This window comes from Pogona vitticeps, chromosome 3 (assembly GCF_051106095.1).
Source record: "Pogona vitticeps strain Pit_001003342236 chromosome 3, PviZW2.1, whole genome shotgun sequence".
NCBI lineage: Eukaryota > Metazoa > Chordata > Lepidosauria > Squamata > Agamidae > Pogona > Pogona vitticeps.
In genome coordinates this window covers 70,624,232-70,639,423 of record NC_135785.1, presented here as the reverse complement: position 1 = coordinate 70,639,423, position 15,192 = coordinate 70,624,232, and the positions used below count along the sequence as shown (strand labels likewise).

The 15,192-nt window shown below is 50.5% G+C and overlaps 1 protein-coding gene across 1 annotated transcript; it reads right to left on the bottom strand.

Annotated features, from left to right (window-relative positions):
• Positions 1-6,871: 6,871 nt before the first annotated feature.
• On the bottom strand, positions 6,872-11,656 carry HMX3 (H6 family homeobox 3). Its single transcript, XM_072993229.2, has 2 exons — positions 10,749-11,656; positions 6,872-9,125 (listed from the first exon to the last, which is right to left on the bottom strand). Exons 1-2 carry the CDS (start codon positions 11,116-11,118, stop codon positions 8,455-8,457), a joined length of 1,041 nt encoding a protein of 346 aa, XP_072849330.2. The 5' UTR covers positions 11,119-11,656; the 3' UTR covers positions 6,872-8,454.
• Positions 11,657-15,192: the final 3,536 nt, after the last annotated feature.

The following is a 15,192-nucleotide window of genomic DNA, read 5'->3' as shown; positions in this document are numbered from 1 at the left end:
ACCAAAGTTATGTGGACTCTGAAATCTGGGAGCGTTTCAGCCTTCAGCAACTAGAGACAGAAGAAAGCCAGAGACAAGGAGAAAAGAGAAAAGGAGACAGAGCTCCTGTAGCTTTAGTAATTTTGCAGAGGAGAGGATTTTGGCCACATCAAAATCTCCTTCTCTAAGCTACATCACTAGGTGCAGAGTCATGTCTTCTTTTGCATCTGGCTACCCTAATTCGGAAAAGTCAGAAGACTTATTTGAAAGGTCTAGTTGAGAAGCACAAGAGTAATCTCCAGCCAATTTGGTAGAAAATGCTTTTGTTGATGAAAGGAACCAAATGCTTTGAATGGAAGTCAGGTATGGATTGGGCCACCCCATCCTCACTCTTTTAGCCCATTCTGCTCAAGTCAATGGAGAAGTGCCTATGGATGTCAACCAACAGTGATCATACATAATACAGGTTGACCTCAGGTATATTGCTTTTGGAAGCAAATTCCATCAGTTTACATCTAGCCATATTTTCATATTACTGCAACCTTCTGCATGATCACTAGAAAGCAGCTGGCTGGATAGCTCAATGAACAAGGTACCTGGCTGCAGAGCCAGAGGTTGGGAGTTCAACCCCCCACTGGGCCTCCTGGGATGAGAGCCAGCCTTTGTGGCCTTGGGCAAGCTGCACAGTCCCAGGATGCTCCCAGAAGAAGGGAATGGTAAATCATTTCTGAGTACTTTCTACTTAGAAAACACTGGAAAGGGGTGACATAGGTCGGAATTGGCTTGATGGCATATGATTATTCTAAACTCTCTCCAATGTCTTAGGACTCACTGCTTAATTAACTTATACAGCAGAAGTGTGGAAGTTTTGACCATCTTTATGTTTTGCTGGCTAGGAGCCCCAACAAGCATAGTTAATGGTCAGTGACTGGACTGTTATAGGAACTGTATGACTAAGCCCCCCTTGTACCATGGCTGCTTATGAGCTGCCCAGCTGCCCCAGATCTGAGGACAATGGGAGACACCTGGCAGTTCTTTGGAGTCCCTTTCTGATATCTTGAAGGGCATGATAGACAAAGCCATCAACAGGTGGAAAATTTTCACAGTATAGAGGTTAGCTATGTTAATGCTGGCACAAACAAATTACAATGCCAGCCGCCACCAAAAAACAAAAACAAAAAAAAAAAAACCCTGGAAGGCTGCAAAACTCACATGAGCAAAACAACACTTTTGGTCTTCACTTCTCATAAACCCTTAGCCAGCATGGTCAGTAGCCATGCTGGCTGGGATATTCTGAGAGATTCCAAGAATATTAGAGGGCCTTGCTTAGCTACTGGTGAACTCAAGGGTAACTATCCCTGCAACAAATTCAAGGTTTAATAAGAATAAAGAAGGCTCTAGGACCCAGACTTCTTATTCCTCCCTCCCCCAGCATGGACAAATAGCTTCACTTTAATGAGGCTTGGAGGGGAATTAAGGTGAAAGAAATTGGCTCCATGCTGAAAACTCGGACCAACAGGCCACCTTAGATCTATCTTTAGCCTGCGCCATACTGGAAGAGTACTTGTAAGACATGCAGTGCCCCATAGCCTGATTCCACCCAAGTCCACCCTGAAAGAGGTACTGTATCTATAACTTCAGCAAGCCTTGCTTCCAAGCCTTGCAGAGGAAACCCATACAGGTTTACCCGGAAGTCAGAACTCCCACTAAGCTGAGTGGAATAACTCCCAGCCCATATGTCTTGAATTGCAGTCCTGGTGGACTGACCGGAGAGGAGTAAACCTGGGTAATAACAAAGGGTGAAGCAAGGGCCAAGTTGCCCGGTGTTACCAGCATAACTGGCAACAGTGGTTCCTTTAAAGAGCTCTACTGAGGTTGCCTTGCTATGCACGTTAATCTGGGAGTGAGCCCCGTGGAACAAGGACTTAATTCTGGATGTACACAACACGGGTGCCCCGTCAGTGTCACTTAGGAGCTGCGTTGGTCTGTACTCTCTACCCGGAACCTGAACCTCAAATCCAGAATCCAGACCTTCAGAGGTCCCTCCGCCTTCGTGAGCACCCCCTCCATCTCCAGAGCTCTCGTTGTTCTTTGGAAACCTACGGGAAGGGGAAGGGGAAGCGGCAACCGAGTTTTTTTTTTTGGGGGGGGGAGAAAGCTGCTTAATCAGGTTGGAGCCCTGAGAGCATAATTTGCCTATTTGCTAGCACACACCAAGGTCATCAACACTGACGAAAAAGAGCACAGAGGAACAATAGATTCATTTGAAACAATATTTTACAGACGTTTGGCGATCAATATGAGCTGCTGTATTATGAGGGGCCGATCTGTTAATGCTCTTAATGGGCTTCTCATTCCGTTTGCACACACTATGCTAAGTCGATAGAGCAAAGTGATTATTACAGAGACACTTGCAGCAGATTCCGGGCACCGGGGGTGGAGGGGGGGGAAGAGAAGAGGGAGCCCGTCCCCGTTTCGAATTCCCAGCTGAATTTCCCCCCCTTTCCCTGTCCTCACAACCCCCTTTCCTGGCTTGCCTGACTATTTAGCTAACTTTATCTCTCCCCCTACCCACGCCTAGTTCCGACTCCTTCCCGCTGCCTGCTTCTCGAGTTACGTCCCTGGCATCCCAGAACAAGGGATTTAACTGAAGACGCACGCAATAGGAGCATCCCCCACCCCAACTCTACCCCAGATATGGCAAGAAGCTGCGAAAGAATACCAACCTCCTAAATGTCTGCAGCGACAACCTAGAGTCACTGCAGGCTCGCTCTCTCTCTCGCTCCCGTCGCGGCGGCGTGCTCTGCTCTGTGTTCTAATCCCCACCGGCCCAAGTCGGCTGAATTCTCTGCCGCCAGAGCAGGCGGCTGGGGGAAGTTTTTATATCTTGGTGTCTGCTGTTTTCTATACACAGCAAGCCTCTGTTTACTCCTAAATAAAAGAAATACATGTGTGTTGCCTATACAAACACTCCAGCGAGTCCTGTTCACTCGAGCTTTAAAGGAAAGAAGTCAGAGGAGGTGGGAGGGATGGAGAAGGCTCCGAACCCGGGGGATGAGGAATGCGCGCGCGCTCTCGCTCTCGCTCTCTCCTGGCAAACAAAAGGCAGAGATTTGTCCGAGTCCGGTTTCAGCAATAAACAGAAGTGGTGGTGGAGTGGCTGCAGATTAAGGAACAGCCTGTGAATTGAGACCAAACAGCCCCAATGATTTCCAGGATATTGTTTTTAAGCCGGTGTGGTTTCTATTGTTCTAAAAGGGTGCAACACTACTGCGGATTTAATGTGTCTACTCTTATTTATTCCATTTTTTAAAAAAAGGAATAAGGTATCCCAGTTACTGTCCCGATAAAAAACAAACTATATATAGTTCATTGGCTGTTCTGGGCTTGAAAAGACAGTGTTTCCAGGCGCTTTGAGGCTGTGGAAGGCCTTCTCCGTGCGCTCTGGCCAGGATGAGGAAGCCCAAACCTCAGACGAGCCAGGAGCTGGATCCAGTGGCGACGGGGGTTGAAGTCCATGGAACCTTACGACAAACAAAACGTGTTAGCCTTTCAGGTGCCACACAAGTCTTTGCTGTTCTTCTTAATTCGGTGCCAAAGTAGAATTTTGGCCCCTGCGGAATCCAAGAGTTTAAACAGCCCCGGCTGACTGCAACCTGTATCCAGTTTACCACAAAGAGTGACGTTTAGGCGGGGCTTTCCGGTTGGCAAGAGTCCTGGGGAGACGTTAGCATCCCGACCTCTTCAGGCCAACACCGTGGAAGGCCAGCCGGCGCCATGACGCACGGGGAGTGTGCTTCTGGGAGAAGTCACCCTTGCCCTTCACCCGCCTGGCTAGCAAACCATAGGTTGCCTAATGAAGTAATGAAGTGTATTTGAATCTCTCTCTCTCTCTCTCCTCTCTCTCTCTCTCTCTCTCTCTCTCTCTCTCTCTGTGTGTGTGTGTGTGTGTGTGTGAGAGAGAGAGAGAGAGAGAGAGAATGTGAATAGCCCTGGGGGTCTGAGGGTTGTTCTTCGTGACTCATGCCAACCTTGATGGGCCTCCTAGATATCAGTAAAATGCAGACTGGGCCTGGAGTGAATTTAGATTCTTGTTAAGCGAAGTGCCATAGGAGAGGCACATCAGCATATTTTCAGAAGACATGCTGAGTCAGTTCCTTGAGTAGAGTACAGAAAAAGGTCTGCTGGAAGGTCTGGGAAAGTCAGAGAGAAAGGGGCCCAGAGGCAGTCGAGGTTAAAATTCAGATTTTGGGAAGCGCTATGATTTCCTCCTCAGACACAGCTTGGAAACGTTGGTTTGTACCCATGATGACTGAAGAATCTTGGAGTTTGTATTTGAAAAATAAAAAATGTACAGTTCCTTGGGCAGCCTCCTCGGGCGCGCTAGAGTTCAGAACTGAGACTCGCTCTTAACAAGAAGAGGAAGAGGAGGAGAGTGATTTAGATTTTTGGACAAGCTATGATAGGTCTATCTCAGATACTGAAAAAAAAATCCTGAGGTGGGCATGGATCTTCCCACCCACCGCCCGGTCTATCTGCAGGATTAAATGAATCCCGAAGCTGCGTAAATTGGAAAGAATTACCGGGCTTTCTTAATGCAGATTTTATGACTCTCTCTCTCTCTCTCTCTCTCTCTCTCTCTCTCTCTCTCTCTCTGTGTGTGTGTGTGTGTGTGTGTGTGTGTGTGTGTTTATGTGGCGGGGGAAGAAGGTTTCCCAAGTGATCGATCTGAATTTTGGGAGAAGTTCTTAATGGTTTGCATGTTGCAATTTTAATCGGGATCCTGGGATAGGAAGAAGGTTGCAGCCAAGAACAGCAGGTGTAACATATAAAAGCAAGATCAAGAATTAAAGTGGGGGAATCAGCAAGATATACTCGCCTTCAACTGGTCCTTTCTCGATTGAGTAAAGACAAGGTGAGCCAGGAACCGTTTTCCAGGCACTAACCACAAATAGGAATGTTATTTTTCTCGGCGTTTGATAACATTGCTACCTGGTGCTGGTCAATGGCAGGGGGTATTTGCTGTGGCAACAGGCTTTTTTTAATGGATTGCTAGCGCCTTGGCCTAAAGTTAGTATTGCAAACAGCCAAAAGGCATCACTGTGTTTGTAGGTGACACAAGGAAGATTGTATTTTGACTCTGAATTTCTGTTTATTTTCCATTTAGCACGTAGGCCAAGAGGTTTTACTCCCAAACGAAAGGAAAATAAATGGTTATCTGTTCTTTACAGTCGTTCCTTTTCTTTTCATTTAAGGAAACCTTGCCTCAACTGTATACATACATACACACAAAAATGATTCATGCCAGTTTTCTATAAACGGAAAACGATATTATCTCTCAAGAAGGGCTAAAAAGTTCTGCTAAATGACACACGCCCAGTACCAATTGAGCTCAAAGGCAGTGGGAAACATCGCCATGTAAACTGTTATTTGGGCAAATTTTATCTGGACTGAACAACAACAAAATTTATTTCCAATTGGGGGGATTGTCACTCGAATTCCTTTTTTTAAAGTCAAATGTAAGACGTAAGGAGTTTTATGCGGGTTGCTGTCATGGAATCAAATTGAAAGTACCTGCCTAAAGGATTCGCTTTGGCTATCAGGCAACAACTCAGTTTTAAAGTGAGACTAAGAAGTACTCCTAACAAGGGACAAATGTCCTTCCCAAGTCCCTGGGACCAGTCGTTTTGGAATGCTATATTTGAGTGGTCCTGCCACCGAGATATGGTCGGTCCGGAAATCTCACCCTCGCTCCCCTTGGAGAGCTGCAGCAAGAACAAAAAGGGACACCAGGGCGCCTGCAGCGCCAAAGATTGGTGCAAGAAAAGGTAAGCGCCCGCCCGCACTGCTGAGGACCAAGTCAGCCAATCCGAGCTTCGCGAAACCAGCTTGCAAGGTTCGGGCGTTCTAAGTTCGAACGTGGGCCCGGAGGTGGAAACCACGCGGCGTTCCAAGCGGCGCGCGCCGCCCTCTTCAGTATGCCTTCAAAGCAGGCTTTCTCCTGCTTGCTTGGCTCACTCGCTCTCGCTCTCTGGCTCTCTCTGTAGTTCTAGCTGTGACGCCAGAGGGGTTTTAACCCTTCGCCTGCTGGGCATGATACCATTACTCTCCCGTCTCCCAGAAAGCGCTGGGTTAGCGAGAGGAGAAGGGCTTCGCCGGCCCCTGCCCCGCTCCTCCGGGAAAATAGTTCTGGAGCGCATCGGCCCGGGCCCTGTTCATCCCTTGTATAAGAAATAAACGAAATAAAATATATTGTTCTCTCTCTGTAGAACAAACTCGCCCCTCCTCCCGTATCTTGTCTCATTTCTTAAATGGAAACTTTGACCTGATGTTCCGTTGTGATTTAAGTCTCCTCCTTCTGGTAACTGCGCAGCACAGCGTGAACGGTGAGCGAAGGAAGTTATGAATAGAGCGGATCGTCGCCCAAAGAGTCTAGCTTAAAAATGAGTGGTGGCGGAGTGTGTGTGGTGTCTTATAGTGTATTTGTTTCCCAATGGGTGATCATGAGCCGAAACATTTACCTGAGACTTCAGGCAGGGGGTATTCTAAGAAGTAACCAATTATTCTTAAGTCTGCAAGGCTAGAAAATGCTTGCAGGTCCCAGCAAGAGGCGTATTCCAGAACCTGGAGATGGCGTGGGTGGGAGAGAAAGGATTTTAGGAAAATCCCTCCTGGCCGCGCAGGCAAACCTGGCCGGCTCCTTCCCTTTCGTCAGAGAACAATGGCTCTTCTGTCTGCCTCCGCAGATGTGAGCAAGCCTTCCGTCCCGGTGAGGCGGCCTGATGCGTCCCACCAGATCCAAGACACCCGTTCTCTCCCATTTCCCAGAGTCCTCGCCTGCTGTTCATCATGTTTGTTGAAAAAAGAAGAAACCCCAAACACCGCCGCCGTCATCGTCAATTAAGAGCTTTTGCTTTATTTGTGTTTTTCCCTTCTGCAACCACACGACACTGATTATAACATTTTTTTTTCAAAATTGGTATTATTTTAAAAAGAGGACCGATCCCTACTTGCGGGGGGGGGGGGGAGAGGCAAAAGGAGTGGAAGAAAAATATGCTGAGACCCGGAAACAATTTTGTCAAACAACAGGTGAGAAAGACACAGACAGGAAAGAAGGCGGGGGGGGGGGAGGGGAGAGATCGCCTTTCAGGGCTAAACCCCACCTTTCCCGCCGCGCTCCTTGAAACTGACCAGAAAACTGTACAGTATAGCAAACAAGTTACAATTCGTCTTCAGAGACTGATTGTCCATCACTTAAAGCGCCCTGACACCCTCGACATTACTTTGAAGTTTGGAGGTCGGTAGCAACGGCCTTCAAGCCGCCCCGCTTTTTGTCTTCCCCCTCCCCACGACCTCCTTTTATGCACCTCCGCCGTCACCCCCACGAAGATTATACAATGAAAAAACAAACCCCATGTTTCGTCGCCAGCCCTCCGCCTCCCGAAATAGCAACAACAAAAACAGTGCTTTCCAGAATTGTACAATATTGCACACGTCGGCGAGATACAGGGTTTTTTTTTTTTTTTCGTTTAAAGAAGAAGTGTAAAGGATGTCTGGAAAGAAAGAAAAAAGAACGATAGAGGAGGAAAAAAGCAAGGGAAAAAGAAGAAAAATAACACACCCACTAGGAATAAAAAAAAAGCAAATTTAATAAATACATCGGTGAGGCTTTCAACGAACTGGGCTTTAAGAGTTCTAAGACCTGTTCTGTTCCAGAGGCTGGAACGGAGCCGGACCAGTTAGTAGAAACGGACACCTTCCTCCCTCGCCGCCAGAACATACCAGATTCCCAAAGTGGCGTGGCTTCCAATGAGCAGACCCCACCAGCTCTACTCTGGAAGAGCGTTTGGCACCAGGTGGATGAAAGAAATAGTGACTCCCCCCCCCTTCCCAGCCTCCCGAGCAATTACTATATTCATTTGCACAAACCTCTCCATTTTTAAATAGAATTAAATCAAATAATAATAATAAAAGTAATAATAATAATAATAATAATTGCAATAATAATAATTAAAAAGATAATACACACGCTCTCTTCACCAGGCCCGATTTACAGTTCTGCCACGATTCTTTTTCTTAAACAGTCCTATTTTTTCCTACGCCTCCTGAACACCCCCGAAAGCAACAAGACCGGAGGGCAGGAAACCGTCCAAGATCGGCTTGGTGGAATCGCACCGCCGGCGGCAGGGCCTGACTTACAACGGCGACAAAGTCAGGGAAAGGCGCTTCGCTCCAGCTGCTCCTTGGTTAGGGCGGATCGCCTGGAGGCCTGATCGGGTGGGCTGCCGGGGGGGCGGCTGGGCTGAGCAGGGCGGCTCGGTGTCCGAAAGAAGCCACTCGCCCTTCCCGCTTCCCTTCCCTTCCCTTCTCGTCCCGTCCCTCCCTCTCGCCCCACCTGCCCATCGCCCTCTCCGTCTCTCTGCCTCCCTGATTCGCCCTTTGTCCGTCCGGCCGTCTGAGCGAGGCTGGGGCCCCTCAGACGGGCCGCAGAAGCGGCACCGAAGTGACCACCGGATGGGAGTAGTAGACCGGGTGGGGGAAGGTGAGCAAAGGCTGGCTCACGGGCGCGCTGCCGGTCGGGCCCCCTCCGCCGCCCCCGCCGCCGCCCCCTCCGCCCCCGCCGCCGCCGCCGCCACTGTCGACGGCGCCGGAGTTCTCGTGGTAGAGGATGGGCACCCGGACGATGCGCTGGGCGGCGGCGTGGCTCAGGTTGGCCGCCTCCAGCTCGGCGGCCAGCTGCCGCTTCCACTTGTTGCGCCGGTTCTGGAACCAGATCTTGACCTGCGTCTCGGTCAGGTGGAGGGAGGCGGCCAGGCCCGCCCGCTCGGAGCTGCTCAGGTAGCGCTTCATGTCGAAGGTGGACTCCAGCTGGAAGACCTGGCTGCGCGAGAAGACGGTGCGCGTCTTCTTCTTCCGGCAGGGCTTCTTCTCCGGGCTGCCGCCCTCCGCTTCCCGCTTGGGCCAGTCCTCGGCGCCGCTCTCCTCCTTCTTGACCTCCTCGGAATCGCTCTCTTCCAGGATGATCTCGTCGGGGCTCTTGGAGTCCAGCTCTTTGGCCTCCCGCTCGGCCTTCAGCAAGGCTTCGTCCGGGGAGTCCCGATCGGAGGCCGGCGAAGAGTCTCTGAGCAGGGACTTGTCCGCTGACACTGGAGAGGAGCGAGCCACAGACAGACAGACAGACAGACAGACAGACAGACAGACAGACAGACAGACAGACAGACAGACAGACAGGAAAGGCTTAAGTTCAGGCACAAACCGCCAGCGAGACATGTAGTCACCTAAATTTAACTCTGGGGTTTTGAGCAGATTTATTCGGAAGCACAGCTGACAGCCGACAGGGTTTAGTTGTAACGGAACTGAGCTTGCGGCCCTATAACCTCCCGTGATCGCAAGGAAACCTACCTCCAAGGGAAGAGGAACAGGAAGGACTGTGTCCTTCACCCGCACCCGACTAAACTTACCAAGAAAAACCAGTGTATGACCTCGTCCTGGCCCTGCTCACTCAGATGCAAGTTGTGTTCAAGGAGACTTCTGGCCAATCAAGAGTGGAAATCTTAGGAACAGAGTTCTCTGGCTCAAAAGTGTCCGTAGGGATTTTTCCAGCAGAAGGGGCGAAGCTGTATTGTTGTAACTTAGCAAAATTCACAACTTTGAGCCCCTCCAGCACAGCAAGTCTGCCTGCCTATATTAAAGCAGCACAATTAAGTGTCCCCCTTGCCCTATGCTAGCTAGGACACATGTACTTCTCTAACATTAACACATTGTGTCGCAAAGCCGTAGCTTTTAAACAAGCTACAAAGGCGGCAACAACGTCGCTCTCTCGCTCTCTCTCGCTTGGTCTCAGGTACCTCGTGTGGCAGTGATTCTCATTTTATTTACTCATTTCATTTTTAACTGGGCTTGCAATCCTGCTTGGAGGTGAACTCCACCAAACACAGGAAGACTTTCTGACTGTGGTGTGGGAGAGTTCAGCACAACAGGCGCGGTCTCCGAAAATCGCCAACCAAAGCTGCGATCCTAAATGCACATTCTTGGGAGTAAGGGTTTCAAGACCTTTGGGGACTTATTTGGGATGCCCGTTTCCTGTTTCCTTGCCTGCACTTGGTCGGGTCCTTTCTCAATCCCAAGCACTCTTCCTTGGAAGCAAATCCCATTAGGAAAGGTGTCTGCTCCGAAGTAAATCTGCTTTAACCGTTTGGTGTGCTTAGGAAGAAAGGAGAACGTCGAGGGCATCGCAATTCTCTCTTGTAATAAATTCCGGTGAAGGCTGGTCTTTCATACGACACCCAAGATGGGGTGTGGACAGGCGTCGACAAAGGGCTCCCTTCGCGGTAAGGTGTTTAAGCCCTAGTCCAGCTGGTAGCCACAAGGAGACCAACGGCCCACCAGCCCTTGCTCTCTGCACCACGCCAAGTATTTTCCTAGCCAATGTCTACAAACCAGAGACAACTGGGAAGAGGAGACCCCTAGGGGTTGTCTCCTAGCTGAGCCGGGGAAGACCTCACTCACGCCTCTAAGAACCGTTTCACCAGGGTGAGACCTAGCTCGCCCTCGAGACCAGAAACGAGGAAGGAAAGTCATAGGGGAGAAGTTGGCCCAGGAGGAGAGAGCAACAGAGACAGAGAATGATGCCCAGCTACTCTGATGGAGACCGCTGGTGCTTCCTTCGGAGACGGAATGGATTCCCCACCCTCACCCCAGACTTCAGGGGTTAGTGAAATGAAGGGATGGAGCGCGGGGAGGGAGGAGCGTTAGGGTGTCCCCAGTACCTTCTGGCCTAGGCAGATGACCTCCCGCGGTGGTCAAGCTGTACGGGTACCACCAGGCAGGGGTTCTCTCCAGGTAGTGAGCCGGCAGAGCAAACCTCTGAGCCGGGATCTCGAAGCGGGGGAAGGCGAGGTCTCCCATCTGCGAGAAGGCGAAGCCGGCCCCCTCCAGGGCCCCCTTGGCGCCCGGAGGAAAGAACGCCCGGGGCTGCTTGGGGGGAGCCTTGGCATGGTCCCCGTTGAGCAAGTTCTTGATGGAGAAGGGCGACTCCTTGGGCGGCGGCGGCGGCGGCGGCGGCTGTTGAGGCGGCTGTTGAGGCGGGGGCGGAGGTGGCGCAGGGTTGCTGGGGGCTTCCGGCGCGGTCTCCGGCATTTTCCCCCCAGTGCGAGACTGCCCCCCAAGTCTTCGGAACGGCGTTCAGCCTGGGCTCCGGAGTGGTCGATGAGAATGGGCCTCTGGCATGGAGGGGGGAGGGAGGAGGAGGAAGAAGAAGAAGAGGAGGAGGAAGGCTGGAGGACGGGGGTGCTGCACCCCAATCTCCTTCCCTCCTGCCTGTCTGCCTACCTACCTAGCCGCCCCGCACCCCACTCAAGACAGCGGGGCGGGGGAGGCCGCCACCGTTGCCGGCGGTCGGGCGAGAGCCTTCGTCGCCTGTGGCAAGTGGGCGCCGAAGGCTAACGACGAAATCCAAAGGTCGCCCCAAGTGCCCTGCTGGGAGTCCGCGGCGGTTGGGCACGGAGGGTGGCAGGAGGCACCGGGCATCGGGCACCAGGCAGCGACGACGGCTGGGCCCAGCCGGGACTTTCGCAGTCCGGCTCGGCAGGGCAAAGAAGAGTGAGCGAGTAAGTGAGCGAGGGAAGGCAGGCAGGCAGGCAGGCAGGGAGGAAGGAGGGGAAGCGAGAGGCAGGGCCCCCCCTCCCCGCAACCCGGCCGCCGCTGCTCCTGCTGCTGCCGCCCCCCCCGCCCCCCGCGTCCATCTATCCCCCCCCACATCCACGCCCCCCTTCGATTTGGTCCTTTGGCTCCGGGCGACGAGAGCTCGCCTCTTATTGGCTTTATATAGTCCAATTAGGCAGCAAATGAGGACAAGGCTATTAGCACAAAAGGATATTGGCTGGGTCTGAAGAACGACGAAGGGGACAGATACGGATCCTACACCCACCCACCCCGCGCGCACACACGCACACGCACACACGCACACACACACTTTCTCGCCTTCCTCTGCCCTGCGATCCTCTGGTTCAAAAAAGGGCAAGGGAAGGAGCAGTTGGATTCTCTGGTTATCCGGTCCCTGATGGGGCGAGGAAGAGGAGCGTCGAGAGAGAGGGGGGGGGGTTAGGGCTGCTTAGCCCCGGAGGTGACTGGAGGTATTAACCTGGGCGGCAGCGGCTCATCCCGTCCCAGAAACTTGATGCTGTCCCAAAAACTAAGGAAGGGGGTCGACGCTTTCAGTGAATCCTAGATGGAGACGAGGTTCGCCAAAGCTCGTTTTCTCCCCAGCCCCACCAGCGCTCCCCAGCCGGGAGGGGGGAGGCGATGGCTTTGGAGCTCCCGTTCCCTTTCGGGGGCCTCCCCAGCGCTGAATATTTCCCGGCAAAGAGCGTCAAGGTGAGATGTAAATCCCAGTGGGTAGTAGATAGTGAAAACAAACAAACAAACAAACAAATGAACAACCCCCTTAAAAAACGAGAAAGAGAAGAGGACAAAGGTGTGTGTGGACGGGGAGGAGAGAGAGAATAGACGATCTGATCATTTAAGGAAAGCGCTGTCATTTCCAACCACGCAACGATTTCCCGAGAGACAAATAAAGACGATGGGATCCGAAGAGATCTGTAGCACAAAGACAGAAGGCGAGACACCGTGCCCAAGCAAAGGCCCTTCAAAAACCTCAGTCAAGCAGTCACAGTAGGTGGAGGTTGGGGGTGGGGGCTAGTATTCCTTGCCAAAGCCTGCCAGATTTAACCGCCCTTAAAAAAATTGAACTTCCGTCCCCTCCGCGTCCTTGGCTGAATGTACCGTCCACCACACGTGTTTAGCAGGGAGGTTGTGGGGAACAGATTTGGAAACGGGACCCTGAAAATGCCTGGTCATGATTCTGTGAGAAGGATTTGAAGAGTGCATAAATTCACCTACAGATCACTTTCTTCAAGACGGGCCACTGCCTGTCTACCAGAAAGTATGTCCCGTTGCCTTCTGCGAGGCTTACTCCCAATGAAGAGTCAGTAGCCTGTAAGTCGGAAACTCGGCTCACAATTTTGTGGGGGCGAGGCTGGTTCCCCAAGCGCCGGTGCGTTTTGACAGCGATAACGCCGCACCGCTTAGCGCCAGCTCTTCCAGGAGTCAATAATAATGCTAATAAAAATAAATAAATCAGAGTATCTCAATAACTACCCAGAGTCTTCCTTTTTAAACTGGGGGGATTAAATGGCGCCACGAAACAGGGCTCACATAAATTGTTGTCCTGGAAGATGGCTTCTGTAAATCGGTGCGGTGGTTCCTTCCAAAATAAATACATATTGGAAGGAGTTTGGATGAAAATGGGCAGGAGGAGAGCCAACCCCACCTTTTCCCCCCAACAACAACAAAAGTTGTCTCTTATGGGGGGGAATTCCCTGAACACTGTGTATAAAATGATTTGGGGGTCCCCGCTCACACCCATTTCTTCCAAGAAATACTAACGAAAAACGATTTTATTCCCACCCAGGGAGTGGCGGTTGCCAGTGCATCGGAGCCACTACATTAGAATTGAATCCATCCATCCAACTAAAATACGGACTCAGGCCAGCTTTCCTAGCGAACTTCCCGACGGAGTCCCACCTAACAGCCTCTTACAAAATATTCCAGAATGAACCAGGATTCCTTGTCCCTGATCCTGGCTGTTGCCTTGTGTCTAGTTTTCGAAGTTGTAACCGGGTAGGTAGGCTCCTTCCCAGCTTCTCTTACAATGCCCTTCTGCCAGCCTTCGTTGGCGTTAAATGCACTTGTCCTGTGTTACGTTTTGCTTTAAAATTTCGTGGGAGAGACACACACGGAAAGGCAAAGAACTGTCGAAATCGGATCATATCAGTGCTTTTGAAAAAGGAAATCTGCGCTGGATTAATTGACGCCCTCCCACCACTGAGTAAGATTTATTTTAGGTGTGTGTCAAAGGCGCCTAAAGATTAAGAGAAGCAGGGCGTGAGATTAAACCTTTTATCACCATTTAATGCCCTCCAGAAAAATAAGAAGGATTTTCACAGATTTAGAAGGTGGCTCCAAACCCCCAAAATGGGACATCCACAGCCCTCCCCCCACGCGAGCATACGCACACGCACACACACACTTACTTCCCAATGTATGCGCAGGCGCACAACCTGCTATTTGACACGAAGGCACAGAAAATGCGTCAAAATTGAATAAATCACTCCCAGACGCAAGCATTTGGTTGTTTTGTTTGCGTGTTTGTTTGTTTGTTTTCTTGCGTATTCTATCTGCGTTACGTTATTCTATAGGTAAAGGAATGGTCGCCAGATAACTCTAAATAATAAAAAAGGCAAATAATACCGGCGTTTAGCTTATGTCCAGTTTATCTAAGTAGCTGCTTTTGCTGCTTTTGTGATAGAAGGAATATTGAGGCGTTTCTCTTATACCGAGATGATTGATAGATTTTTGCCGAAAACCCACACACAGATCTGGGCGCTTTCAAGTCAGATGACCGATAACCGTGGACCATTTAAAATGTAATTCTACGCAGACGCGCTTCACGGTTCTTCCCTGTACCTCTGGTTTATTTGAGGCTGGAATCCTGAGACGCGAGACTAACTCTCATCGAACACAATGGGACTTTGTGAATAGACTTTCTGAATAGACTTACCTCGGATCGCACTTACCGCCACTTACCCGAGAGTAAACTCCAATAAAAGCACCGTGAAATGTGTTTCTGAGAGGACTTGAATAGAATCACACTGATTTATTTTTTTTAACTACTGATGGGCCGATTTCTGCCCCAATTGTTTTAAATGACGGTCACTCTGCGTGTGTGTGTGTGTGGGGGGGGAACAGGCGGGAGGGATGGGGAATTCATTAATTGGAACCACCTAAATAAAACCTAAATAAAATACGCTCTTTATTTCCAGGTTGGAGAAACTAAAGCGCACATCGCCCTCTGTCGGTTTTTTCTATCTTTAGAGTCAACCACTGTTTCCACACACATACAAAATTTGCAGACCAAACAGTTGTGTTGGAAGAAACTGAAGTTGTCTCACAAGTTTGAAGAAGAAGAGTTCTGTAGGATCCCGCAGGCAAAACAGTTTTACTTGAATGCCTCACACAAGTAAAACAGTTTTACTTGAATGCCTCTACGCTGGAGGCATTTAAGAGAAAATTGGATAACTATCAGTCTGATTTGCTCTGATTTATTTTCCTGCATTGAGCAGAGGGTTGGACTCCATGGCCCTATAGGTCTCT

What these genes read in the sequence shown, in the direction of transcription:
- HMX3 (XM_072993229.2), bottom strand. Translation starts at nt 11,118, where the DNA reads ATGCCGGAGACCGCGCCGGAAGCCCCCAGCAACCCTGCGCCACCTCCG. An exon ending in TCATCTGCCTAGGCCAGAAG is followed by an intron (nt 9,126 to 10,748) that starts GTACTGGGGACA and finishes GCTCCTCTCCAG; the next exon opens with TGTCAGCGGACAAGTCCCTG.